We start from the raw sequence: 25474 nt of genomic DNA, 5'->3' as shown, positions 1-25474 counted from the left end.
AAACGTCTGCCCATTTTCTTTTGGCGTAAGGACTTTCTCATTGAGCACAGGCCCCTTTGTTTTGTAGGAAAAAGAAGGGGTCCCCCAGGCTGATAGATTGGTGAGTTTCTAGAAAGAGTGAAGCCATCTGACCTCCCTGTTAGCTGGGGAGAATGGGATACCCTCTCTGGGCTCTTGGAGATGCAGGGGCCAGGCACACACAGCTGTCATCTGAAGTGCCCTTTGCAGGTGCCTCTGAGATTTGATCTAACCCAAGGAGTCCTCAGAAAGTAGGCTGACATGATGGTGTCCCCATGCTGGAGAATTAAAAAATAAAACACTCCCACAAAAGTATTGAACATAAAGACACTTTATAAAGTATTTCAAGGGTTTATCCCATCCCACCGTGGATATCTGCAACTATTTGCTGAATGACTTTTATTCCCCACAACGGGTAGATTATCCTTGAAGATGCAGAATATCCATGAAGATGGAGAAACTTGCTGCAAGATGGACCCTCAGAAGCGCCTGAGGAAAATTCCAGTAGGCAGTCCTCACGATCCAGTCCAGGGGCCAGCAGTCCGGTGTCACGGTCAGTCCTCACTTCCCACCCCACTGCCCCCTTTCAAATAGGAAACGATCTTGGGAAGATAGCTCAACAGTTGGAGGATAAACGTAGCAAGCCCCCTTACTCTGACATGAAGGTATACGGGAGAATAAACCTCTCTCTTTATCCGTTCTCAAGAACATTCTGCATTCTAAAGTGTTGTGTTGGAAGGCCGGCCGATCGGTTAACACCCTCTTGGTGTTCAGTTAAAGTTCTGCTGCTCTAGGAAGACTTCCATCTGATTAAGGAAAACACGGCATGGACCACGTACAGCAGAGTGGCTACATATGAAAACACCTGCAATCGAGATAAGTGACAATTAACTGGCTGTTCACGGGGGGAGTTCGGAAAGCCATGGGCTGTCCATGCTGGGCTGGCTGCTCTCGTGGTGCTTGGGGTCGGCAGCCCTGGAGCATGTGGACGCCACTGCTTCCCATCACACATGCAGACGTGCTCTCCTGTGGAGCCCGGGTGCGACCCAGAATGCCCTGAGCACAGACTCCAGGTGACCTCATGACACACTGGACTTGGCGTGCAAGGTCAACCCTCTGTCTGCACATGTCATCACGTCAGTGCTCCCTAACTAGAAACGAGGGCCCCCAGAGACCCCTCCAGTGATAATTGCAGGCGATTATGTCCTGCTCTTCGTGGAAAACTTCCTTCCTGCACACAAGTAGGACCAGAGTCCGCCACTGTGATCCTAGTGGCCTTGGCCAAGAGAGTTTGAACACCTGGGTATCTTCTGACCCCGACCAGAATTTTATTCAGAGGGAGCCAGGCCATGGGAAGTGAGGGGCTGAGATGGGGAGGAGGGATTTTGAGCTTTTGGCAAAAGGATGGGGCTTACTGAGAGAGCTGCTGGGAGCAGAGGCCAGGAAATGCAGCAGAAAGGTCACTCCGTGCCCTTTCAAGGCCCCGATCTGTTGTGTTCGCTTGGAGAGTATCACCCAGCTCTGGGTGGCTGGTCCCCAGAGGTTTCCTGCCCCTTAGCAAATACCTGCACCTGGCTTGTGACCTTGGGTGTGAGGGTCAAGAGTTTCCAACCCAGGCACAGCATCCGACTGGCTGCACTCCCGTGACTTGAAAATTCTCATAAAACCAGCAGTCACGGTGCCCTCCCTCGCCCTGCCTCCACACCTGGGCGAACCCTCACCCTCATTGCCAGGGGCAGTGAGTAACTTGAGTTATTTAATAACCAGGCAAGAAAATCCATCTGGGAATCAGATACCCTGTCCAAAGGGAGCAGTCACAGATGAGTGAGAAGCCCCTCAAAAGAGGCCTCTGCCTATCAGGCAGGAGCAGCGTCCCATGTGGGGACTCAAGGCCCAGCAGAGACCCTCGGCAGGAGCTCCTCAGAAGAGGGGCAGGAAGGCGGCAGACTGGGGAGACTGAGAGCCAAGGACCAGGAGTGGGTGAACTCAGACCCTCAGAAACCCCTCTCCATGAGCGACGGCCATTGCTGCCCACCACGGTTAAGACCCCAGAACCACCAGATTTCTCCAGAAAATTTCCAGCTACTTTCAGGCAACTCCCACCAATCCTCGGATCACGCTGGTGCCGGCTGTCTGCTGCCAGCCCGGGAGAGAGGGGGAAGCTGAGCGCTGGAGGAAGGTGTGGAGTCACCGGAGAGAGTGAGGGGTGGTCAGATGCTCGTGAAGGCCCAGCGCGTGGGGGAGGGGGTCTGGCCACACCTTCTCACATCCTCAGACTGCCCCCACCTCCGCCGCCGCCACCCCACCCCGGATCGTGGGAAAGGTGTCTACAGTCTGGGCAAGGTCTGGGGTTAAATCCTGAGCCTGTATTCAGGATCCCTTCCCTGTGCATGGACACAACTGATATTTTGAATACAAAGGTGTGACTTCACATGAAAACGGGCTCATATTTCCCCTGGTTGGTGGGGGAGGGGGGTGTGTTCAGCCCAGCGTATCTGCCCGCAGGCAGCATTTAGATTCCTGATTCTGCCCGCGTGACTTTGCCAGAGTCTTCACACCGCTCTCCAACTGAGCTCACAAAGATATGGGGACATGATCAGTCATGAAAAGGATAGATAGATGATGCTGGTGTAGTCATCAGTGGAACAGTAAACAGCAAAGAGAACAAACCTCTACGTCCCCACCCAGCGGTGTGGAACAGCCGCACCATCCTGATGTGGGGAGAGAAGCCAGACGTGGGAGCAGGCACACAGTGCTCATGAAGACCCAAAGCAGGTGGAGTGGGCCCCAGAAGCTAGACATCAGGACGGGGTTTATCCTGAGTGAAGGGGCACGATGACTGGGCAGGGCACGAAGGGGACTTCTGGGAGCTGCTGGTTATGTTCTGCTTCTTAGTCTGGATGTTTGTTACACGGAGGGTTGTGAATTATGAATAATGGATGGATTATGGAAATTCATCAAGCTGTACCCCTGTGTCCTCACCCCTCAAGAAGCCTATTTGTGCTGTTATTTAGTTGCCAAGTCGTGTCTGACTCTTTTGTGACCCCATGGACTGAAGCCCACCAGGCTCCTCTGTCCATGGGGTTTCCCAGGCAAGAATACTGGAGTGGGTTGCTGTTTCCTTCTCCAGGGGATCTTCCTGACCAAGGGATCAAACCCACATGTCCTGCACTGGCAGGTAGATTCTTTACAGCTGAGTCGCCAGGAAAACCCAAGACATCTATGCTGTATTTTGATAGAAAGGAAAAAAGTCAGAATGTGGTAGAGCCCGGCGGTTTTCAACTAGAGATTAGACCAGTGGACAGGGTCATTAACTCACCCCACTCGGATTGCTAGTCAAGTGCTGGCCCACTATCCACATTCCATCTAGGTTTCACTGCCCTTGTCCGCAGTAATTCTACAGAACTGGTTGTCAGATGCCTGGCTGATGTCTATTCAGAGAGACGGCTTCTGGGGTCGGGTTGGGGGCGGTACCTGTGGTTTCTCTAGTGCGGGGGCAATGAAACAGTCATCTGAAGGTGACGGAGGAGGTGAATGACTCTTCTCAAGGGAAAGAGAGCCTGCTGTGATTCTGTTTAGAATCCAGCCAGCTTGGGAGATGCACCCGTATGGGAGAGGCTCCCACTCTGTGGGACAGTTGAGGGGGTCCCAGGGACCATGAGGAGGCCTGGCTTATGGCACTGGGAAGCAGCTGGGAGCTGAGGGGAGTGTGTGGCTTCTCCAGGGAAGGGGATGGGCCCCTGGAGGCTAGCAGACAGGCTTCGAGGCACTCTCCCCGAGACCCGTCCCTCTGGGAGCAGGAAGGGCACCCGCACTAACCCCCTTGCCAGAGCCCAGCGGCGCCCACCCCGTGGGCTTTCTCTCAGCCTCTGTCCTGCCTTTCCCCAAACGGGTGGGGGCAGCACAGCTTTGGCACTGGGGCGGGCATCTTGTGACCTGTCATCACATCTGACCTTGGGGTTTACTTAATTCATAGGTTGCTCACTAGAAATCTAAGCGCTGTTTCTGAAGCTTTTTCTTGGTTTTTAAATAATATCCACAGTTAGAAATGTATCTGATATAACGAGTCAGCATACTGGGGCAAGCCCACACATGTGTAACTCTGGAAAAGAGTTTTATGAAATGATATATTCTCTTATTCCCCATTATCCTGACCGATTCCAGCAACAAGACGATTCAGATTATGACCTCACAGCCTGCCAGAGGGTCTGGCTTCCCAGGCGGAGGATGTTCCCTTCAGAGCTCAGAGACTTGCAGGCAAGGTGCCCCCCAGATACATAATCTCATCCCTTCTGTCCTCCTAACAGGGGGAAGGTGGTTCCAGCACCTGTTCCACCCGTTGTTCACTGGGAAGCTTCGGGGGGTAAATAAGGCTGTCCATAGGAGCTCATACACTGCCCGGCCCCCACGGTCACACACCCTCCTCCACCTGCCTTCTCAAAGCTCGCCCAGCCTGGGCAGTGCGCACTGACTGGCAGTCATGGGAGCCTGGGCGCACCAGTTCCCTCCTCTGGGGCTCTGTTTCTTCAGAAATGAGGGGAAGTTTTATTTTAATTGAAGTCTAGTGAACTAAAAAATAACAGGGAGGGCCTGGGCAGCCTTCCACTCAGTACCTGTGACAGCAAGCAGTGGGAGCTGGGAACAGGGCACCTTGACTGGGGACTCACCACAGCAGAGATGTTTTCATGGTAATATTTGTAGAAGAAGCCGTCTTGCAGCTGGATGGTGACCAGAGCTTCCAGGACAGAGGCGCCAAAGTAAAACAGGGCGGCGACACAGTGGTAGGCTGCATCCTGCGGGGTCAGAAAGAGCCGTCAGAGAGATGGGGCGGCCGGCTGGGAGGCCTGCGGCGGCTGTGGTCCCAGCAGGGCCTGTCCACCCTGCCTGACCCTGCCTGGCCTGGGCCAGGCACCTCCACCAGCCTCTGCCACTTCCTTTGTCACCCCGCCCCACCCCCTCCTCAGAGACACTGATCGCCCAGGGTCAATGGGCTGAGCTCGGTCTCACCAGTCTGGAGGCAGAGTAAGGACTTTGATGGAGGAGGGGCACTGCTTTCCGGTGAGGTGGGATCTAGTCGTGGGTGGGGGAGTGGCCCTTTCCGCTGCAACTGGTAGAAATCAGTTCTGGGCCCGAGAAGTTTCAGCTGTGGTCACAGTCCCCAGTTTGGATGTGGCCTCGGTGCTCAATTCAGAAAGAAAGACTCAGGCCATTCGTATTGTTGTTTTGTTGTTAGCCTTTTTCTTGAAGGATGACCAGGGATGGGGGCTCCAGTTATGTTTAAAAGCAAAACAAAAGGAATGTCCCTGGTGGCACAGTGGGCAGGAATCCACCTGACAGTGCGGGAGACACGGCTCGATCCTTGGTCTGGGAAGAATTCACATGCTGCGGGGCAACTAAGCCCATGCGCGGCAGCTGCGGAGCCTGAGCTCGAGAGCCCGTACGCCGCAGCCAGAGGAAGCCAGAGGAGCCGCTGCAGGGGGGAGCCGGGCACCGCAACGGAGAGAGCCCCGCTCACCCCAACTGGAGCAGCCCCGAGCAAAGCAGCGGAGGCCCCGCACGGCCAAGTAAATACGTTGTTTTTTTTTTTTGGCAAAAAAGCACTAGAGCAGACTTTTGAGTAGTTATAATTTTCAGGGGGTTTCTAAAGTGTAGGCTGCAGGCCTTTGGAGAGTAAGAGGCCTGGCTAACGGCCCCACTTCCGTCCAGAGGAGGTCAGGGCAGGTGGCCCAGGTGTCAGTTTCCCCTCTTCACGGCCCTCAAGGCAGAATTCATGCGGAAGGGAGATCACAGGCCATCCCTCTTCCCCGGCCAGGCTCCTCTCTGGTGACCCCGCGTTAGAGGCGGGGACGGGAGCGGGGCAGTGAGCACGCCTCACACTGGGCAGCGGGACCCACCCCCGGCGCCCCGGCCCCTCCCCGGAGGCGAAAGCCAGCCCTTCTGGGTGGTGGGAGAGGGCGACTGACCCCTGGCAGGTGCGGGAGGGACAGGGAAGGATGTTGGGCTGCTGGTTTCCAGAAAAGGGGTGATGGCAGAGGAGAAGGCAGAGCAGCCCCTGGAGACCCAGGCAGGGACAGCGTCAGTCAGCCTCCTGCCGCGGGAGCCCCGGGCTGCTGTGGGCCGCTCGGCCTTGGAGGGCGGGCAGGAGACACCAACAGGCTCCTCACCCAGCGCTGGGAAAGCCCGCCTCCCGGGGGAGAGCGTCCATCACTAACCCCTGCCCCAGACATGCAGGGCTGGACTCACCAGGGTGATCCATGATGTTCTGTTGCCGTGGGCGCCAATTACATACAAGAAGGCCAGGACAGTGGTGGCTACGAAGCAAAACACAGATGCGAACATGACCCAGCCCTGGATTAGGGGAATAGGCACGTGGGATGAGGAGACCAGGATCCACACCAGCCCTCCAAAGACCTGCAGAGGGAGCGAGATCAAGACCGACGGTCAGACCAGAAGGGCCAGACCCCGAGGTCACGCTGGGGAACCAGGGGCATTTCACAAATACTAACTCAGTTCATCCTCACAGTGTCCCAAGTGTGGTCCCGACCCATTTGTGAGATGGAGAAACAAAGGTGCATGTGACTTAAAAATGTTATCCCTAGAAAGGATTTATACCATCCAGTTTTATCAGTAAAGGGCAAATTCAGGGATTATATCTTTCCTAGTATTTCTTATAGAAAAATATCCTTCTGGTCGAGGCGAGGGGAAGGCTATGCTGTGCAGTTTGTGAGCCAGGGACTGAACCCAGGGCCACAGCAGTGAAAGTGCCAAGTCCTAACCACTGGACTGCCCAGGAACTCCCCCAAATATTCTTTCTTTTATAAAATGGTAGTCAGCAGCAGATTCTGTTGGTCTTGGCTGAACAAATTAGCCACACTGTATCATTAGCATTTAATAAAAAACTTGATCTTGAAATCCCCAAGTCTCAGAAGTTCTCTGACTGTTGGAGGAGGGGTGCCAGGCCAGCTGGATCTCAGGTTTCCTAGGACAGGCATGAGAGGAACACCCCTCCTTGCCATCATTATCCAGAAGACACCCTGCTTCGCGTCCTCAGGGTCAGGGAGCCCCCAGGATCATAAGGACAGACATAGGGGTCATGACCTCAGTGCCCTGGTCTAGCTCCCTCTGTGGACAAGGCACAGTCATGCTGGCAGTCTCTGCCTGCCTTCCCTTCTCCTTGTCCCTTTCCATCCCAGTGAGGTCACCTCAGCCTCCCCCAGCGTCCCTAGCCAGAAAAGGCCTGGGCTGGGACACAGGTGCACGCAGCTTTGCAGTCAGAGGGCCCAAGGAGCTGCAGAGCTTGGCACCATCCTCCTGAGGGTCTGAGGGTTGAGGACGGGCCCCCTCCTAGCGCTGCATCCCCTGTGGTGTGACTGCACATGGCCACACCTCGACCCTGTCTACCTGAACCTGCTGCCCGCTTGCTGGGTGAGAGGCGGCACTTCCTCACAGGTGTCCTCTGAGACTCTTAGCTGAGAAGCACCAGAGGACCATCACATCTGGGTAGAAAAATCAGTGCAGTGAAGAATCTGCAGTTATCAAAGCCAAGGTGGGCCCAGTGAGTCAGATGCAGGCAGCTCTCACCAGAAAATTCCTCTAGTGGTGACTGGAGCTAGTGGGACACACTTTCCAATAATCAGTGGAGCAAAGTCCATCAGGTAAACCCCTCAGACTGCCAGGGTGAGATGTGTGTGTAGACTCATCCATAACTGCCTCCAAGATCAAACAGACTGCTAGGCCTTTTTCACAGGAACAGGGACAGAAGGATGTGAGCGTGCTGATGGGTGAGACAGACTTGGACTTGGAAGGCACGAGAGCATGGCTTGGAGAAGAGGGTGGATGTGGCATGCCCGTCACATGAGCAGGGCCCTGCCAGCACGTAATGTGGGAGGGCCTCCCCACCGAATCCTCTGGAGGAGGCCCCGGCTTCCTCCACTGCAAATGGTACTTACGGTGGTATGAACTGCCTGAAACTGTGGGTATGCATGTGAAGCTTCTGGCCCTGTGCCTGGCATCACCCAGGCAGGGGGAAGACTGCTAACCCAGGATGCCAGCAGCCTGGGGCATACAGACCCCGAGTCAGTCAGTGACAACTCAAGACAATTACCAGCCCTGAGCGGGCAGAGTAGCACCAACTGGGACATGGCCCCAATAGAGGTTTGAAGGGGGAGGTGGACTTAGCTGATTTCATTTGTTTTAAATCACTCAGTGATGTCTGACTCTGTGATCCTGCCAGGCTTCTCTGCCATGGGATTCTCTAGGCAAAAATACTGGAGTGGGTTGCCATTTCCTTCTCCAGGAGATCTTCCCGACCCAGGGATCAAACCCACATCTCCACCTCTCCTGCACTGGCAGACAGATTCTTTACTGTGCCTGGCCAAGTGGTCAGGACAAGGCTTTCCAGGGGAGGAACAAACACCTCAGGACCCAGAGGCTGCTGGAGCAGCAAGGATGGCTTAGGAAGGCAAGAGGCTGGGGCACAGGGGTGGGAGAAGTTGCGGCTGGAGGCAGTGTGACCTCCACACGAGTTGCTGGGCCACCTCGAAGGCTTCCCTGGCCCCACTCAGTGGAAAGCCGAGATTCAGCATAAATCATGTGGCTGAGCCGGTGCCAGGCCACACTCCACCTACAACGTTTGCAGAGAGCAAACAGAGCAAGCCGAACACCCACACCCAGGAGATAAGGCGTCCAGGGCAGGGAGTCCACCCCACCCTGGCCTCAGCACCCCACCGGCCAAATATTTGTCAAGAGCAAAGGGGTAGGTGAGGGTTCAAGCTCTTCTCCTCCTAAAGAAAACCCGGAGGGGGCTCCCAGCTCCCAGGAAGCACGCTGAGAGGCAATGGTTCTGAAATGTCAGTCACACCAGTGGAGACATGGCCCCAGCTTCCAGTCATCTCTGTCACCCCTGGCCTGCACCCTGGACATCATCCTCCGTAACAGGGATGGTGAAGCCGGCCGGGGCGGTCTCAGACGAATGTCTCTAAGCTGAGTGGCCTGAGAGTCACCAGGGTTGAGCTCTCTCTGGGTCCCAGATCCCCATGCTGAACAATGGAGGTGGTGCCTGGCCTAAGGCACTGTGGTCCTTAACCATCAGTCTACACTGCCTGGGTCACCTTCAAAACCCCAGTGCCTGGGTCTCATGCCCAGGAGAGGAGCAGAGTTCTAGGACAAGAAGCAGACATCCCAAACTCTTTGCAAAGGCTTTGGAATGTGTTCCCATAACACAGTCGGTCCATGGATGATGTTCCGGTAACTCTTGTCAAACCAGAAGAAATGGCTTCTGTCTCTAGTGTCTAGCAATGCTGGCCAAGATGCCACTCCAGTTCCCAAGTGGCTCCAGTGCGAAGTTTCCTTTCCTCTTCTTAAGCTTCCATCCCTGTTTTGCCCTGAACGTGGGAGTCACTCCTCCTTGGGTGTCCTCTGGACGCAAGGACGTAGCCTGTGTGTGTGAACGGAGTGGAGCTGGGGATCTGAGCCACCCTGGTGTTCTAGGACTGGAAACTGCCATCTTCTACTCTGTCTGGTTTTAGATGCTGAGCTGTAAGAGCCAAGGGCGTTCTACAAAACTAGACAAAAAATTGCCAAGAAGTTTTTATTGGATGTTCACCCCCATCAAATTATTTTTGTGAATAAAATTTCTTCAGAAGGTGGTCTTAGGGAAGGCTCTCATGTGAACTCAGAGTAGGTCCTTTCTCTCTCTCTCTCTTTTATTTTTTTTGCCACGCTGCAAAGCATGCGGGATCTTAGTTCTCTGACCAGGGATCAAACCTGCCTGGGTCACCTTCAAAACCCCAGTGCCTGTGGCCCCTGCATCAGGAGCTCAGAGTCCCAACTACTGGACCACCAGAGAAGTCCTCTGTCTTTTCATTTCTGAATTAATCAAGAGGAGGCAGGCGAAGGTGGTTAAGGGTGTAGATTTCAGAATTACTGAGTTCCAATCAGCTCTGCCACATTTTGCTGGCAACTGGTTGTCTCTGGGCTAATTCCTTCCTCTCTGGTCCCTATCTGAAAAACAGTGATAGCAGCAGGTCCCACCCCATGGGGCTGGGGTGAAATGGGTCTATACCTGCAGGAGCAGCGCACACTAAGTGCTCTGGATACTCCCTGTCACGACTGTCATATGATGGGGGGAAGCCTCGCCTGTAGCCACGTGCAAACCCCAGTCAGTCAGGATGGCAACATGCACTTATCTCCGCTAGACCTCGCTGGGACCCAGAATTTTAAAATTAAAATTCCAAAAGCATCGAAAAGAGAAAACCTTACCATCTCCCAGAAATCAAAAGTTGGGGGAAATTTGTCTGCTTCTGCAAAAGGGAACAGAAAGGACATAGAAAGATGAGAAAGCCTTCCTTCAAACAATGAGCTTTGGTTACAAGAGAGGGAAAAGGATTCCATCGGCACATTCTTGAGACTGGCAGACCGCCTCCTTCGCTTGTGCAAGGCCGAGAGCTCCGGGTCCACAATCGTCCAGTGTTTTTACTGCAGGACTCGGTTCACTGAGGACAAGGCAGAATTGCTCAAATTCTTTGAATATTTTTCTGGGGTTCCATTTTACTCTGTCAAGGCCACCACGAGCAGGCACTCTTCCAATAACAAGGCAAGACGTTTCCCAAAGAGGATGTCCTATGCAAGGTTGTTCAGACACACAGCGTGGTTTCCAGGGGCTCAGGGTCAGAATTCCCAAGCTCCCAGGGTAGGGGGTGGTCCTGAAGGCATGTGTGGACAGGAGCCTGTGCCTCTAACTCTGGAGGGTTACAGGGAACTGGCTACAGAACACAGCCAGCCGGGACCCCCAAGCCCTCAGGTGCTCTCCCAGGAACAGCAGCTCCAGCTCGTGTTTCTGGAAGTGTCTGTGCTCACTGAGCTCTTTTGGCAGTCAAGGGTCACTGTGACGCCAGGCAGGCCTGTGAGGGTGGCCTGACCTGCAGAGAAACCAGGTTCCTGGCGAAGCAGCAGTCCCAGCTCTAAGTCTTGGTTGACTGAAAAGAGCAATCATTCCATGAGGTAAAGTTGAGGGCATTTTCCTGTGTGTGTGTGTGTGCACGTGTGCGTGTGTGTGCAGGTGTGCGTGTGTGCGTGTGTGTGTGTGCGTGTGCACGTGTGTAGAGGCTGACTAAGGATGAACTAGAAGAACAGTTTGGCCACCTGATGCAAAGACCTGACTCATTGGAAAAGACCCTGATGCTGGGAAAGATCGAAGGCAGGTGGAGAAGGGGATGACAGAGGATGAGATGGTGGGATGGCATCACCGACTCAAAGGACATGAGTCTGAGCAAACTCAGGGAGATGGTGAAGGACATGGAGTCCTGGTGTGCTGCAGGCCATGGGGTCGCAGAGTCAGACACGACCAAGCAACTGAACAGCAACAGCAGCTGCAGAGAAGGGAACAGTCACCAAGTCAGGAGGACGGGAGCATCAGACGGCAGGAGGAAGCACGGAAAGGGAGGGCAGAGCACTGAGGACTTCCCCAGGACCCAAGAAAACGGGTCTGAGAGCGAGGCTGGGGCCTCTTCCGGTTCTGAAAGGCAGAGCGAGCAGGAAGCAAGCACTAGTTCTGATATGAGCCCCTCCACACAAGGGTGTGGGCTCCAGCAAGTCTAAGGAAAGCCTTCTTTCATCTGCTCACGTACTCAGTCACCCACTCATTCAGTCATTCACTCGTGCATTTAGCAGACACTGCGCTGAGGGCAGGTCCGGCCAAGGAGGCAGACTTTACTCAAAGCTACACTAGCACCTGGGGCCCGCCTCTCCCTTCCTGTCCTCTCTCGTCCAAGCCCCACCTGAGCAGCTCTGGGGCCACCGAGGGCAGAGGCAGGTCCTGGGGAAAGTGTCGGGACCCCAGTGAAGAGGTCCAGCTAAGCACCGCTGCCCAGGACAGGGGCAGCGCCCAGAAATTTGCACAAGGTCCCCTCCTCTGACCCTATGGAGGTGTCTGGGGGCAGGTCAGAGATTCACTGTGTGGGGACCCTCTCCTCCTCTACCAACTGAGAACTCTGGCCTCTGAGGCTATTCCCACGGGGAACACTAGGAGTAGTGCTAAGGCTTCGTGACTCAGTTTACTTACCAGGTGCTCTGCCCTTGTGGCCCCTTTGTCAGTAGGCTTGTTCTTTCTGGGGGACCCATTATGACATCACCCTCCCAATATAGACTTAGATAGAGTCCCTTTTGCTTCCCAGGTGGCTCAAGTGGTAAAGAATCCAGCTGCCAATGCAAGAGATGCAGGAGACTCGGGTTCGATCCCTGGGTTGGGAAGATCCTCTAGAGAAGGACGTGGTAACCCACTCCAATATTCTTGCCTGGAGAATTCCATGGCAGAGGAGGCTGGCGGGCTACACTCCATGGCGTCATAAAGAGTTGGACACAACTGAGCGTACATGCATGCACTCAGTTCCGTTCAGTTCAGTTGCTCAGTCGTGTCTGACTCTCTGCAACCTCATGAACTGCAGCACGCCAGACCTCCCTGTCCATCACCAACTCCCGGAGTTCACTCAGACTCATGTCCATCGACTCAGTGATGCCATCCAGCCATCTCATCCTCTGTTGTCCCCTTCTCCTCCTGCCCCCAATCCCTCCCAGCATCAGGGTATTTTCCAATGAGTCAACTCTTCGCATGAGGTGGCCAAAGTACTGGAGTTTCAGCTCTAGCATCATTCCTTCCAAAGAACACCCAGGACTGATCTTCAGAATGGGCTGGTTGGATCTCCTTGCAGTCCAAGGGACTCTCAAGAGTCTTCTACAACACCACAGTTCAAAAGCATCAATTCTTTGGCACTGAGCTTTCTTCACAGTCCAGTTCTCACATCCATACACGACCACTGGAAAAACCATAGCCTTGACTAGATGGACCTCTGTTGACAAAGTAATGTCTCTGCTTTTGAATATGCTATCTAGGTTGGTCATAACTTTCCTTCCAAGGAGTAAGTGTCTTTTAATTTCATGGCTGCAATCACCATCTACAGTGATTTTGGAGCCCAAAAAAATAAAGTCTGACACTATTTCCACTGTTTCCCCATTTATTTGCCATGAAGTGATGGGACCAGATGCCATGATCTTCGTTTTCTGAATGTTGAGCTTTAAGCCAACTTTTTCACTCTCCTCTCTCATCAAGAGGCTTTTTAGTTCCTCTTCACTTTCTGCCATAAGGGTGGTGTCATCTGCATATCTGAGGTTATTGATATTTCTCCCAGCAATCTTGATTCCAACTTGTGCTTCATCCAGTCCAGCGTTTCTCATGATGTACTCTGCATATAAGTTAAATAAGCAGGGTGACAATATACAGCCTTGACGTACTCCTTTTCCTATTTGGAACCAGTCTGTTGTTCCATGTCCAGTTCTAACTGTTCCTTCCTGACATGCATATAGTTTTCTCAAGAGGGAGGTCAGGTGCTCTGGTATTCCCATCTCTTTCAGAATTTTCCACAGTTTATTGTGATCCACACAGTCAAAGGCTTTGGCATACTCAATAAAGCAGAAATAGATGGTTTTCTGGAACTCTCTCGCTTTTTCGCTGATCCAGCGGATGTTGGCAATTTGATCTCTGGTTCCTCTGCCTTTTCTAAAACCAGCTTGAACATCTGCAAGTTCATGGTTCACGTATTGCTGAAGCCTGGCTTGGAGAATTTTGAACATTACTTTACTAGTGTGTGAGATGAGTGCAATTGTGTGGTAGTTTGAGCATTCTTTGGCATTGCCTTTCTTTGGAATTGGAATGAAAACTGACCTTTTCCAGTCCTGTGGCCACTGCTGAGTTTTCCAAATGTGCTGGCATATTGAGTGCAGCACTTTCACAGCATCATCTTTCAGGATTTGAAATAGCTCAACTGGAATTCCATCACCTCCACTAGCTTTGTTCATAGTGATACTTTCTAAGGCCCACTTGACTTCACATTTCAGGATGTCTGGCTCTAGGTGAGTGATCACACCTTCGTGATTATCTTGGTCATGAAGATCTTTTTTTGTACAGTTGTTCTGTGTATTCTTGCCACCTCTTCTTAATATCTTCTGCTTCTGTTAGGTCCATACCATTTCTGTCCTTTATCAAGCCCATCTTTGCATGAAATGTTCCCTTGGTATCTCTCATTTTCTTGAAGAGATCTCTAGTCTTTCCCATTCTGTTGTTTTCCTCTATTTCTTTGCATTGATCACTGAGGAAGTCTTTCTTATCTCTCCTTGCTATTCTTTGGAACTCTGCATTCAGATGCTTATATCTTTCCTTTTCTCCTTTGCTTTTCACTTCTCTTCTTATCACAGCTATTTGTAAGGCTTCCCCAGGCAGCCATTTTGCTTTTTTGCGTTTCTTTTCCATGGGGACGGTCTTGATCCCTGTCTCCTGTACAGTGTCATGAACCTCCATCCATAGTTCATCAGGCACTCTATCTATCAGATCTAGGCCCTTAAATCTATTTCTCACTTCCACTGTATAATCATAAGGGATTTGATTTAGGTCATACCTGAATGGTCCAGTGGTTTCCCCTACTTTCTTCAATTTAAGTCTGAATTTGGCAATAAGGAGTTCATGATCTGAGCCACAGTCAGCTCCCGGTCTTGTTTTTGCTGACTGTATAGAGCTTCTCCATCTTTGGCTGTAAAGAATATAATCAATCTGATTTCAGTGTTGACCATCTGGTGATGTCCATGTGTAGAGTCTTCTCTTGTGTTGTTGGAAGAGGGTGTTTGCTATGACCAGTGCGTTCTCTTGGCAAAACTCTCTATTAGCCTTTGCCCTGCTTCATTCCGTATTCCAAGGCCAAATTTGCCTGTTACTCCAGGTGTTTCTTGACTTCCTACTTTTGCATTCCAGTCCCCTATAATGAAAAGGACATCTTTTTTGGGTGTTAGTTCTAAAAGGTCTTGTAGGTCTTCATAGAACCGTTCAATTTCAGCTTCTTCAGCATTACTGGTTGGGGCATAGACTTAGATTACTGTGATATTGAATGGTTTGCCTTGGAAACGAACAGGGATCATTCTGTAGTTTTTGAGATTGCATCCAAGTACTGCATTTCGGACTCTTTTGTTGACCGTGATGGTTACTCCATTTCTTCTAAGGGATTCTTGCCCACAGTAGTAGATATAATGGTCATCTGAGTTAAATTCACCCATTCCAGTCCATTTCAGTTCGCTGATTCCTAGAATGTCGATGTTCACTCTTGCCATCTCCTGTTTGACCACTTCCAATTTGCCTTGATTCATGGACCTAACATTCCAGGTTCCTATGCAATCTTTTTTTTACAGCATCGGATCTTGCTTCTATCACCAGTCACATCCACAACTGGGTATTGTTTTTGCTTTGGCTCCATCCTTTCATTCTTTCTGGAGTTATTTCTCCACTGATCTCCAGTAGCATATTGGGCACCTACCAACCTGGGGAGTTCCTCTTTCAGTATCCTCACAGAAGCGTGGCCGAAAGGAGCTACCCCACATCTGAGGTCAGGGGTGGTGGCCAAGAGGAGCTACCCCACATCCGAGGTCAGGGGGGCGGCCAAGAGGAGCTCTCCCACGTCTGAGGTCAGGGGCAGCGGCCAAGAGTGCCAGGCTGTGACAGTGCAGGAGCGGCCGAGAGAATCTACCCCCCGCCCAAGGCCAGGGGCAGCGGCCAAGAGGAGTAACCTCATGTCCAAGGTCAGGAGGGTGGCTGTGAGGAGATACCCCTCGTCCAAGGTAAGGAGCAGCGGCTGTGCTTTGCTGGAGCAGCCGTGACGAGGTACCCCACGTCTAAGGTAAGAGAAACCCAAGTAAGATGGTAGGTGTTGCAAGAGGGCATCAGAGGGCAGACACACTGAAACCATAATCACAGAAAACTAGTCAATCTAATCACATGGACCACAGCTTTGTCTAACTCAATGAAACTAAGCCATGGCCCTGGGGCCACCCAGGATGGGCGGGTCATGGTGGAGAGGGCTGACAGAATGTGTCCACTGGAGGAGAGATGGCAAACCCCTTCAGGATCCCTGCCCTGAGACCCCCATGAGCCACATGAACAGCATGCATGCACTCTGGCCCCTCTAATCTGAGGGTGAGGCCAGGACCCAGGGGCCTTGAGTCTGTTGGTGAGGAGATGGAGAGAGGTTTGGGATTCAGAGACAGGCTGTGAGTTCAGGTCTGCAGTGATGTTGACAGGATGAGTGTGGACTGTCGGCCCCTGTCCAGGCCAGAGTCCCTCCTCCTGGGGGTTGCAGGGAAAGCTCCTCCTTCCCAGAACCCTTCTCTCTCCACGGCACTGGTCATAAGCATGAGGGGGTACTTCTCCCCCTCCTTCCTGCTCCTCTCTTCTTGCCCCTCCCCTCCTAGCCCGACTGCATTCTAATAGGAACCAAGGCTCCAGTGTGGAATTTCAGGTCAGCTGAGACTGGCTCTGTGGCCCTTCTTCCCACTGCCCATCACTGTGTGACAGCTTTTCTTCTAGCTCCTACAGATGTTTTTAGGTCCTAGGACCTTGGTGTATTAAAATGATTCAGCACGGGTCGTTCTGCCCCAGTGTGAGTGCAATATTGATCACACAGTGGGAGGGACAGAGTCCCCTGGATGGCAAGGAGATCAAACCAGTCAGCCCTAAGGGGAATCAACTCTGAGTATTCATTGGAAGGACTGATGCTGAAGACAAAGCTCAATCACAGAGTGGGAGGGACAGAGTCCCTGGTACAGCAAGGAGATCAAACCAGTCAACCCTGAGGGAAACCAACCCTGAATCCTCATGGAAGGACTGATGCTGAAGACGTAGCTCAGTCACATAGTGGGAGGGAGAGAGTCCCTGGGACGGCAAGGAGATCAAACCAGTCAGCCCTAAGCGGAATCAACCCTGAGTACTCATTGGAAGGACTGATGCTGAAGATGAAGCTCAATCACATAGTGGGAGGGAGAGAGTCCCTGGGACGGCAAGGAGATCAAACCAGTCAACCCTGAGGGAAATCAACCCTGAATACTCATGGAAGGACTGATGCTGAAGACAAAGCTTCAACACTTTGGCCACCTGGACTCATTGGAAAAGACCCTGATGCTGGGAAAGACTGAAGGCAAAAGGAGAAGAGGGTGGCAGAGGATGAGGTGGTCAGATGGCATCACGGATGCAATGGACATGAACTTGGGCGAACTCGGGGAGATGGTGAGGGACAGGGAGGACTGACGCGCTGCGCCATGGGGTCGCAAAGAGCGGGACACGGCTCCGGAACTGAACAACAACAAGGGACGGACAGGGGGCCTGGGAATCGAGGCGGAGAGCCAAGGCTGCTACACTACCCTCAGAACTAGTTACACCACTAGAGACTGCCTGCCCGGAAGCTACCAGGAGCCACCACTTCCCGCCAGGATGCAGGAGGCAAGTCAGAATCCCATGATGCACAGAGCGCCAGGGCCCCGCCCTACGCGCCGTGGGACAGTCTGGAAGCTGTGAGGAGCTGGCCCACGTCTCCTCAAGGCAGTGCCTCAGGGCCCAGGGGTGTCACTTGCTGTCCTCACATCCCTCAGCATCCAGAAAGAGCACCCTCTGGGGTATCTCTTGAATGCCTAACCCCAAGGGCCCTGGTCCAAAGCACCAAGACCACGTCCCAAGTGAGAGCCAGGAGGAAGCCCAGCTAGGCTTGTATGAGGGGTGGAAGCTGGGGTTCAGCACTGAATCCAGAAAGAGCCAGCCCCCAGCTAGGTGCAGACTGGCCCCATCCCACCTTGAGGCCGGCCCCAGGTGGCCCAGTCCCCATACCAGCCCTTCCCCCAGACAATGTGTCCTGAGTGCAGAGCAAAGCCCTTGGATAAAGAAGACACGCCACACAGATACAACGGAATATTACTCAGCTATATGAAAGCACAAAATAACGCCATTTGTAGCAACATGGATGGAACTAGAGAATCGCATACTAAGTGAAGGAGGTCAGAAAGAGAAAGACAAATTCCACACGATACCACGTATGTGCGTGTGAGCTAAGTCGATTCATGCATGCTAAGCCGCTTTAGTCGTGTCCGACTCTTTGGCACACTACGGACTGTAGCCTGCCAGGCTCCTCTGTCCATGGGATTCTCCAGGCAAGAAGACTGGAGTGGGTTGCTGTGCCCCCTTCCAGGGGATCTTCCTGACCCAGGGATTGAACATATGTTTTCAGCATTGGCAGGCAGGTTCTTTACCACTAGCAGCGCCTGGGAAGCTCTGATATCGCTTACACATGGAACTTAAAATATGGTACAAATGAACCCAGCTACAAAACAGAAACAGACTCACAGACACAGTGATCAGACTTGTTTCCAAAGGTGAGAGGAGGAAGGCAAGGGACGGACTGGGAGTTTGCGGTTAGTAGATTACAAACGTCTGCATTTAGAATGGATGAACAACAAGGTTCTCCTGTATAGTACAGGGAACTATATCCAATCTCCTGGGATACACCATAATGGAAAAGAATACGAAAAACAGAATGCAAACCTTCGGTTGATTCATATTGATGTTTGGTAGAAACCACTGCAATACCGTAAGGCAATTACCCTTCAATTAAAAATAAACAAATTAAAATAAATAAATAGAAACAGAATGTATACACGTGTAAACCTGAGTCACTTTGCTGTACAGTAGAGATTGGCACGACACTGCAAATCAACTGTTCTTCAATTTAAAAAAAGAGCCGAGCCATTCCTACAGCGCACAGAGTTAGCCTGGGCAGGCAGTGTGACCCTCCTCCATGCTCTCTGGCAGCCGGGGGGAGGGGGCGGGGGGCATGGAGGTTGTGGGTACAAATAGCCAGCCTGACCCTGCGTGTGAGCTGTGCCTTTGCAGGGGTGTCTGGAACCTGCCTCCTCTCTTCTGACAGCACTCAGACAGAGAAGGGGGCCCCATCAGCACTGACGTGGGGGTGACTTATGGACGACTTAAAAGTAATCTCTGTCAAGGTGGCTTGGCCATGATGATACATGCACGCACAGGTCTGGGAGCTAAGCCACATCTTCACCCTGAGCATTTTCCAGAAGACAGCTCAGAGTCACTGCTTCCTGATCAAAGGAGCCTTCCCGTTCTTGAAAACTTTGAAAAGTCAAGGTTACCTCAGCTCCAAGGACAAACCCCCGAGAGACTTCTACCACCCCTCCCTTTAGAGAAGAAGAAAGGTGGAAACCCAGATGTGCCCTCAATAGCTGCGGGCAGGGGCCTGCAACAGCGGAGAGACTCAGGGCCGGGAGACAGAGGGCACAGTCGGGGAAGCCAGGCTGGCCAGCACTGGCCAGCAGGGCCGGGCCCCACTCTCTGGTGACTGGAGGGGAGGTGGCTGGGGTAACAGAAAATTAACCCAGGAGCAGAGAGGTGCTTGCCAGGAACCCAGGGGAACCTCAGGGCACCCGGCTCCCCGCCCAAGCCTTTCACTGTCCCCACCTTAAACATTCAGGGTGTAGACTGGCCTCCCAAGGACCACTCCAGACCCAGCTGGGTCACTGGGGGCCACGCAGTGGTATCACATGCAGACTCTTGGACCTGCCCAGGAGCTAGCAGCTCAGAGCCTCCAGGGTGTTTGTAGCAACAAGGCCTTGGCGGGTGTGGGCTCCCCAAGATCTCCAAACTGTCCCTTCACCCTCTGGGGGAGCTGGGGGAGAAGAAGGAACCAGGCCTCACCCAGGGCTGCCAGGTGGGCAGAATGATCCCATTTCCTGTAGGCAAAAGTTTGTCATGGGTGTTGGGGTGAATTCAGGTCCTGCTGTCACTGCAAGGAGGCCCATCCTGGAGATGGAGTTCCCAAGCGAGTGCCTCCCCTCTCTGAGCCTATTTTTCCCCCAGCTCTAGAAACTCTAGGTTTCTGGGATTCTACAGCTCTTATCCCCTAGGGGTCTCCAGGCTGCCTTCCCCGTGGAGCCAGAATGCCTTCCATTAGAAAACTGCTTTAGGACATGGAAACAACCTAGATGTCCATCAGCGGATGAATGGATAAGAAAGCTGTGGTACATATACACAATGGAGTATTACTCAGCCGTTAAAAAGAATTCATTTGATTCAGTTCTGATGAGATGGATGAAACTGGAGCCGATTCTACAGAGTGAAGTAAGCCAGAAAGAAAAACACCAATACAGTATACTAACACATATATATGGAATTTAGAAAGATGGCAATGACGACCCTGTATGCAAGACAGGAAAAAGACACAGCTGTGTATAATGGACTTTTGGACTCAGAGGGAGAGGGAGAGGGTGGGATGATTTGGGAGAATGGCATTCTATCATGTATACTATCATGTAAGAAATGAATTGCCAGTCTATGTCTGACGCAGGATACAGCATGCTTGGGGCTGGTGCATGGGGATGACCCACAGAGATGTTATGGGGAGGGAGGTGGGAGGGGGGTTCATGTTTGGGAACACATGTAAGAATTAAAGATTTTAAAATTAAAAAAAAATAAAATAAATAAAATAAAAGCCAGAAGGCACAAAGTAAATAAAAATAAATAAATAAATAAATAAAGGGAAAAAAAAAAAGAAAACTGCTTTATCATCCTGCCCCCACCCCACCCCCACTATCTAGTTCCCATTCTGTGGTTCAGCCTTTCCCCAGACAGGTGAAGCTCTAGGGTAAGTGCCAGGACTTTTCTCTGCTGTGCTTAGTCGTGTCCAACTCTTTGAGACCCTATGGACTGTAGCCCATTAGGCTCCTCTGTCCATGGGGATTCTCCAGGCAAGAACACTGGAGTAGGTTGCCATGCCCTCCTCCAGGGGATCTTCCCAACCCAGGGATCGAACTCAGATCTCCTGCATTGCATGTGGATTCTTTACCATCTGAGCCATCAAGGAGCCTGGGAATACTGGAGTGGGCAGCCTATCCCTTCTCCAGGGGATCTTCCTGACCCAGGGATAAAACGGGGGACTCCTGCATTGCAGGCGGATTCTTTAACAGCTGAGCTACCAGGGAGGTCCTAGGACTTTTCTGGTCACCGTCAAATAATAAAAAGCCCCCAGTCACTTTGGGTCCCTGAAAGTCTCACTTTAGTGTCAATAACTACTCTGTTCAGGCTTCCCTGCAATGCGGGAGACCTGGGTTGGGAAGATCCCCTGGAGAAGGGCATGGGAACCCACTCCAGTATTCTTGCCTGGAGAATCCCATGGGCAGAGGAACTTGGCGGGTCCGTGGGGTAGCAAAGAGTCGACATGACTGAGCGACTAAGCTTAAGCATAGCACATGTTCAGTTCACTGTAAGCGTCGACACTGCCAATGATTCCAGGTGATTCCCCACCTTCACTCCCTAAAACTGCACACTACAGGCTTTGCCCCTCATCACTTGACCTTCTCTGAGCCCTCGGGCTCCTGAGGTGTGCAGGCGGGGGTGGGGGGCAGCAGTGTCCCTGAGAGGTGGGTGGCACCCCCAGCACACTCTCCAAACAAATGTTCTCTCTCAACGTCTGGCCAAGCTGTCAGCGGTGCTGCCTCCAGCAGGCTGCGGAGGAAGGAGTTGGGTTAAAGATGATTACATAACCTGTTCTCAGGCAACCCCTCCAAAAGTTCTGAAAGGGAGGTGTCCCTCTCAACACTTTGTGAAAGAAGTTTCCTTTGGGGACCCTGGCTGGAGCTTGAGACAAAAGCATTCTATGTTAACATCCTGTTTTCCGAACATGTCCCAGTATCATGAAGCCCCTGGCTTAGGCGAGGGCGGTGGTGGGGCGGGGAAAGGGAAACCAGAGCCTTGGCTCCAAAAGGAAAAATTCTCTCGGGTGGGTGAGGGGGAACAGGCCAGAGCACAGCCCTGGGAGCTGTTGAGGGAGGGGGACATTTGACATTCCACCTGTGCCTGGAGGGGGGTGTACACCTGTGACCCGCTGCCTGCTGCAGCAGCAGGGCCTTGTGGCTCTGGGGTGCTTATGGAGACAGGGTCTGCCACAGCCTTCAGAGCTCAGGAGCCCAAGGGTAGGGGTGCAGGCCTAGGGAAGAGCTGCCTTGCTCCACCCAAGCTACCACCCTTCCCTGCTCCTGGGCAGTTTCCTGGTTTGGGGGAGCTCAGCAGAGCTCCACCCTGCAGACCTGGAGGCAGAAAATTTTACTGCAGCACCTCCCAGGCTATTGGGAGGTCAAGCATGAGAATATGGACTGTGAGTAATCAACAACTTGCTTGACCACAGATTTAAAAAATAATCAAGCCTTTCACACCCATTGGACTTGCAGAAAATTACGAAGTCTGACTCTACCAAGTGAGGCAAGATGAAGCACAATGGGGACTTTCATAAGCTGCTGGTGGGAGTCAGGAGGGTTATACAGTATGGAGACCTTCTTTCTAAAGGAATGCGAAGTCAGCCAGAGTCTTGGAAGGGGCCTGAGCAAGAAGGGGTCCAGAGCTTAATTAAGCTCCATCAGCTTCCTGGTAACCCCACTTATGAGTTGGAGTAACCATTTTGGACATCAGTGTGCTAACATTTGGGAAAATGAGGGTGTGCAATCGCTATGACCCAGTGAGTCAAATCTCTTTGTGTTCTTGAAAGAAATTCCCCAAAGTACAGGAGCAAACACAAGAATGTTCTTTGGCAGTGCCGTCTGCTGTATCACATTTGGAAATTGCCCAAAAGTCCATCAATAAAAGACCAAATAAAGAGTGTCAGTGTGTATAAACCTCAGAACAAGGTTGTATGAAACCCATGTTGAAGAAGGATGTGTGCCATCCTTTCTATAAAGCGGGAAAATATGAAACCACACAGGTGTAATCATAAATAGTTAGGGGTGCAGTAAAAGTCTAACATTGAACACATGTTCAGCCCAGTGGTGGTCCTGAGGCTGAAGGGAAGAGAGTAAGATGATAGCAGAATATCCAGGTGGTTTAGATGTCATCTGAAAGCTCTATTTCCTTACTACTGAGAGTAAATAAGGAAAAATATTAAGATATAACAAAGTTGAGTGATAGTTACATGAATGCCTATTAAAGTATGTATACTTTTCTGTCATTTTTGAAATAGTTTTCAACTTTTAAAAAGTGAAAATGAAGTTGGCACAACAGAAAACTAACCATTTAAAATTGACCTGTTCAATAGCATTTAATACCTTCACGAAGTTGTGCACTCACCACCTCGATCTAACTTCAGAACATTTTCATCACCCCCAAAGGAGACTCCATACCCATTCGGTTGCTCCCCATTTCTCTCTCCTCTCAGCCCCTGGCAAACCACCAATTTGCGCTCTGTCTCTAGAGATCTACCCATTCTGGACATTTCCTATAAGTGGAACCAAATACTACGTGACCTTTTGTATCTGGCTGTTTTACTTAGCATAGTGTTTTCAGGTTTATCACCCTGTACCAGTACTTCATTCTTTTCTACGGTCGAGTAATATTCCACTGCATGGAATATCACTATGCGTTTATCTGTTCACCTGTTGATGGGACATTTGGGCTGTTCCCACTGGTTGACTATTATGAATACTGCATGCTCACACACCTACTCAAGTCAGGGCAAGAGGAGGAAGGTGTCCCAGAGTCTTTTGTATGAAGCCCAGTGAACACATTTTTTAAAAATTTATTTATTTACCCATGCTGTATGGCTTGTGGCATCTTAGTTCCCTGATCAGGGATTGAACTCTGGCCCCTGGAAGTAGAAGGGTGTATTCTTAACCACTGGACCACCAAGGAATTCTCAACGCATTTTCTTATGCTTCTTGTTATAATGCTTCCCAAACAGCTACAAAGGCAGAGTGAACAATTCATTAGGGCAACTCAAGAGATACTAGCAAGTCCTTCTGTGGCTTAAAAATCTTTCTGCCCCATCACACACCTCACCTTTAGCCTTCGTCACTTACAATCAACAAATTCTGTCGCGTAAATACAGTAGCCTCTGAAGGAACAACCTATTGCTTACTATACATGCTCATTTTCAGGCTAAGTGCTGAATGGAAGCACAGAGACGAGCCATCTGGGGAAGGAATTTTCCAGTAAATGCAAACCCCTTCCACTTTGGGACTGGGTGTCGCCACCTACAAATGGTGTGGCTGAGATTACAGGTGTCTAGAGCTTCTTCTAGACGTCCCTTCCTGGATTCTGGCTAGCCCCAGGATTTAAAGTTGCTCTGTATACACGCAGGTTTGGGCTCAAGTTCAGTGATACGGCGCCACCAGGCAACCTCGACCCCTTCAGCCCTCTCCCCACAGGTGCTCCCCCTCTACCCTACGTGGGTAACAGAACTTGCTGGGTTTGCTGTTCATGCCTTCCCCAGCCGAGCAGGAGGTAAGAAGCTGAGGTCCCATTTTTAAACAGGTTGGATGTTTTCTTTACCAGCTGACTCTCCAGGCAGCCACTACTGCGGTGGGGGTGCAGGCACAGGAGTCTCCTGGCTCATGGAACCACACTCAGGAAAGAAGTACAGCCCTTCCCTTGCCAGGTGAGGGCCTGGCACCCTGGGGAGTTTAGGCTGAGGGTGATCTGAAGCCTCGCCACAGAGAGCACTTTCCAGGAACCCTGAGGAGGAAGCGCTTTCCCACAGCCTCCGGTTGGGGCTCCAGTGTAAGGAGGGACCAACAGCAGGTGCAGAAGTCCTTGGATGCTCAAGGTCAGCCAAGGCAGGGCCCAGCTTTCAGGTCCCTCTTCCTTCCCCCACACTCCACAATGAGCACAATGAGTGGCAGAGCAGTCACAGCCTGTTGTGTTATTTCCAGATCAAAGTGGTGGCCAATTCCTTCACTCACCAGAAACGTTCAAGGGAAAATAACCCAGATTCGGCTCCTCCTATGACATTAACCCCATCTCCACCCTTCGCTTGGTAATATGCAGGTGTCTTTTGCTGATTTTTAAACTTTAAAACAAAATCCTAACCCTGGGGAGAACCGGGTGCATCTACAAGGACGCCGATCGCCAATAAGCCCATGGGAAGCAGGTTGGGAGCGCAGCTTTGGACCCGGTGCGCTCCCAGTGGACCCGGGCCAGCTTCCGACATTTGATCCGTGTTGCGAGTTTGGTTTTTCCACCCAAATCTCGGAGACGGTTTATCGTGGGCTTGAAGGGGCCAAAGTAGCATCGCGGGGTAGGGGCTGGGGAGAGCCTTTCCTCCTGCGGCTACCAGAGGCTCCGGGACCCTCACGGCTTGCAGCAGAGGAGAGCGCACTCCACGACCCATCCCGACCTGCCTTTCCCGGCGCCCGCGCCGGCGCCAGGCGCGCCAGACACTCACAAATTCAAAAATGAAGAGCAGGTCCGGGAAGGTGGTGAAGACAGCGAAACCGCTAGGCAGGCTGCTGACGCCCGACGCCGCTGAGGGGGCCATGCTGGCGGGCTGGCGACGGCCTCGGAACCGGACGGGACGAGCGCTGCTCTGACTCTGCGCGGGCCGCTCTCTTGCTCCGCGGAGCCCAGTGGCCCGGGCGCCCCCGCGCGCGGGTTAAGAGCAGGGGCGCCCTGGCCGAAGAGGGAGGAGTCCCGGCCGCCGCCGCCCGGTCCCCGCCCGAAACCGTGGGGCGCGCCCCAAGGGCCCTGCCCAGCGTCATGGGCACAGCCCTGAAACACTCCAAGGTTGAGACTGGGGTTTGACTCCTGAGCCCCACGTCT

At 52.2% G+C, this 25474-nt stretch overlaps 1 protein-coding gene across 1 annotated transcript; it reads right to left on the bottom strand.

Moving 5' to 3' along the window:
• Positions 1-331: 331 nt before the first annotated feature.
• LOC128056344 (myelin and lymphocyte protein) lies at positions 332-25263 on the bottom strand. The gene is made up of 4 exons (XM_052649101.1): positions 25101-25263; positions 6262-6429; positions 4686-4811; positions 332-883 (listed from the first exon to the last, which is right to left on the bottom strand). Exons 1-4 carry the CDS (start codon positions 25191-25193, stop codon positions 809-811), a joined length of 462 nt encoding a protein of 153 aa, XP_052505061.1. The 5' UTR covers positions 25194-25263; the 3' UTR covers positions 332-808.
• Between the last annotated feature and the right edge of the window lie 211 nt (positions 25264-25474).

Source organism: Budorcas taxicolor, chromosome 11, assembly GCF_023091745.1.
Source record: "Budorcas taxicolor isolate Tak-1 chromosome 11, Takin1.1, whole genome shotgun sequence".
Classification (NCBI taxonomy): Eukaryota; Metazoa; Chordata; class Mammalia; order Artiodactyla; family Bovidae; genus Budorcas; species Budorcas taxicolor.
This window is presented reverse-complemented; position numbering and strand designations above follow the sequence as displayed.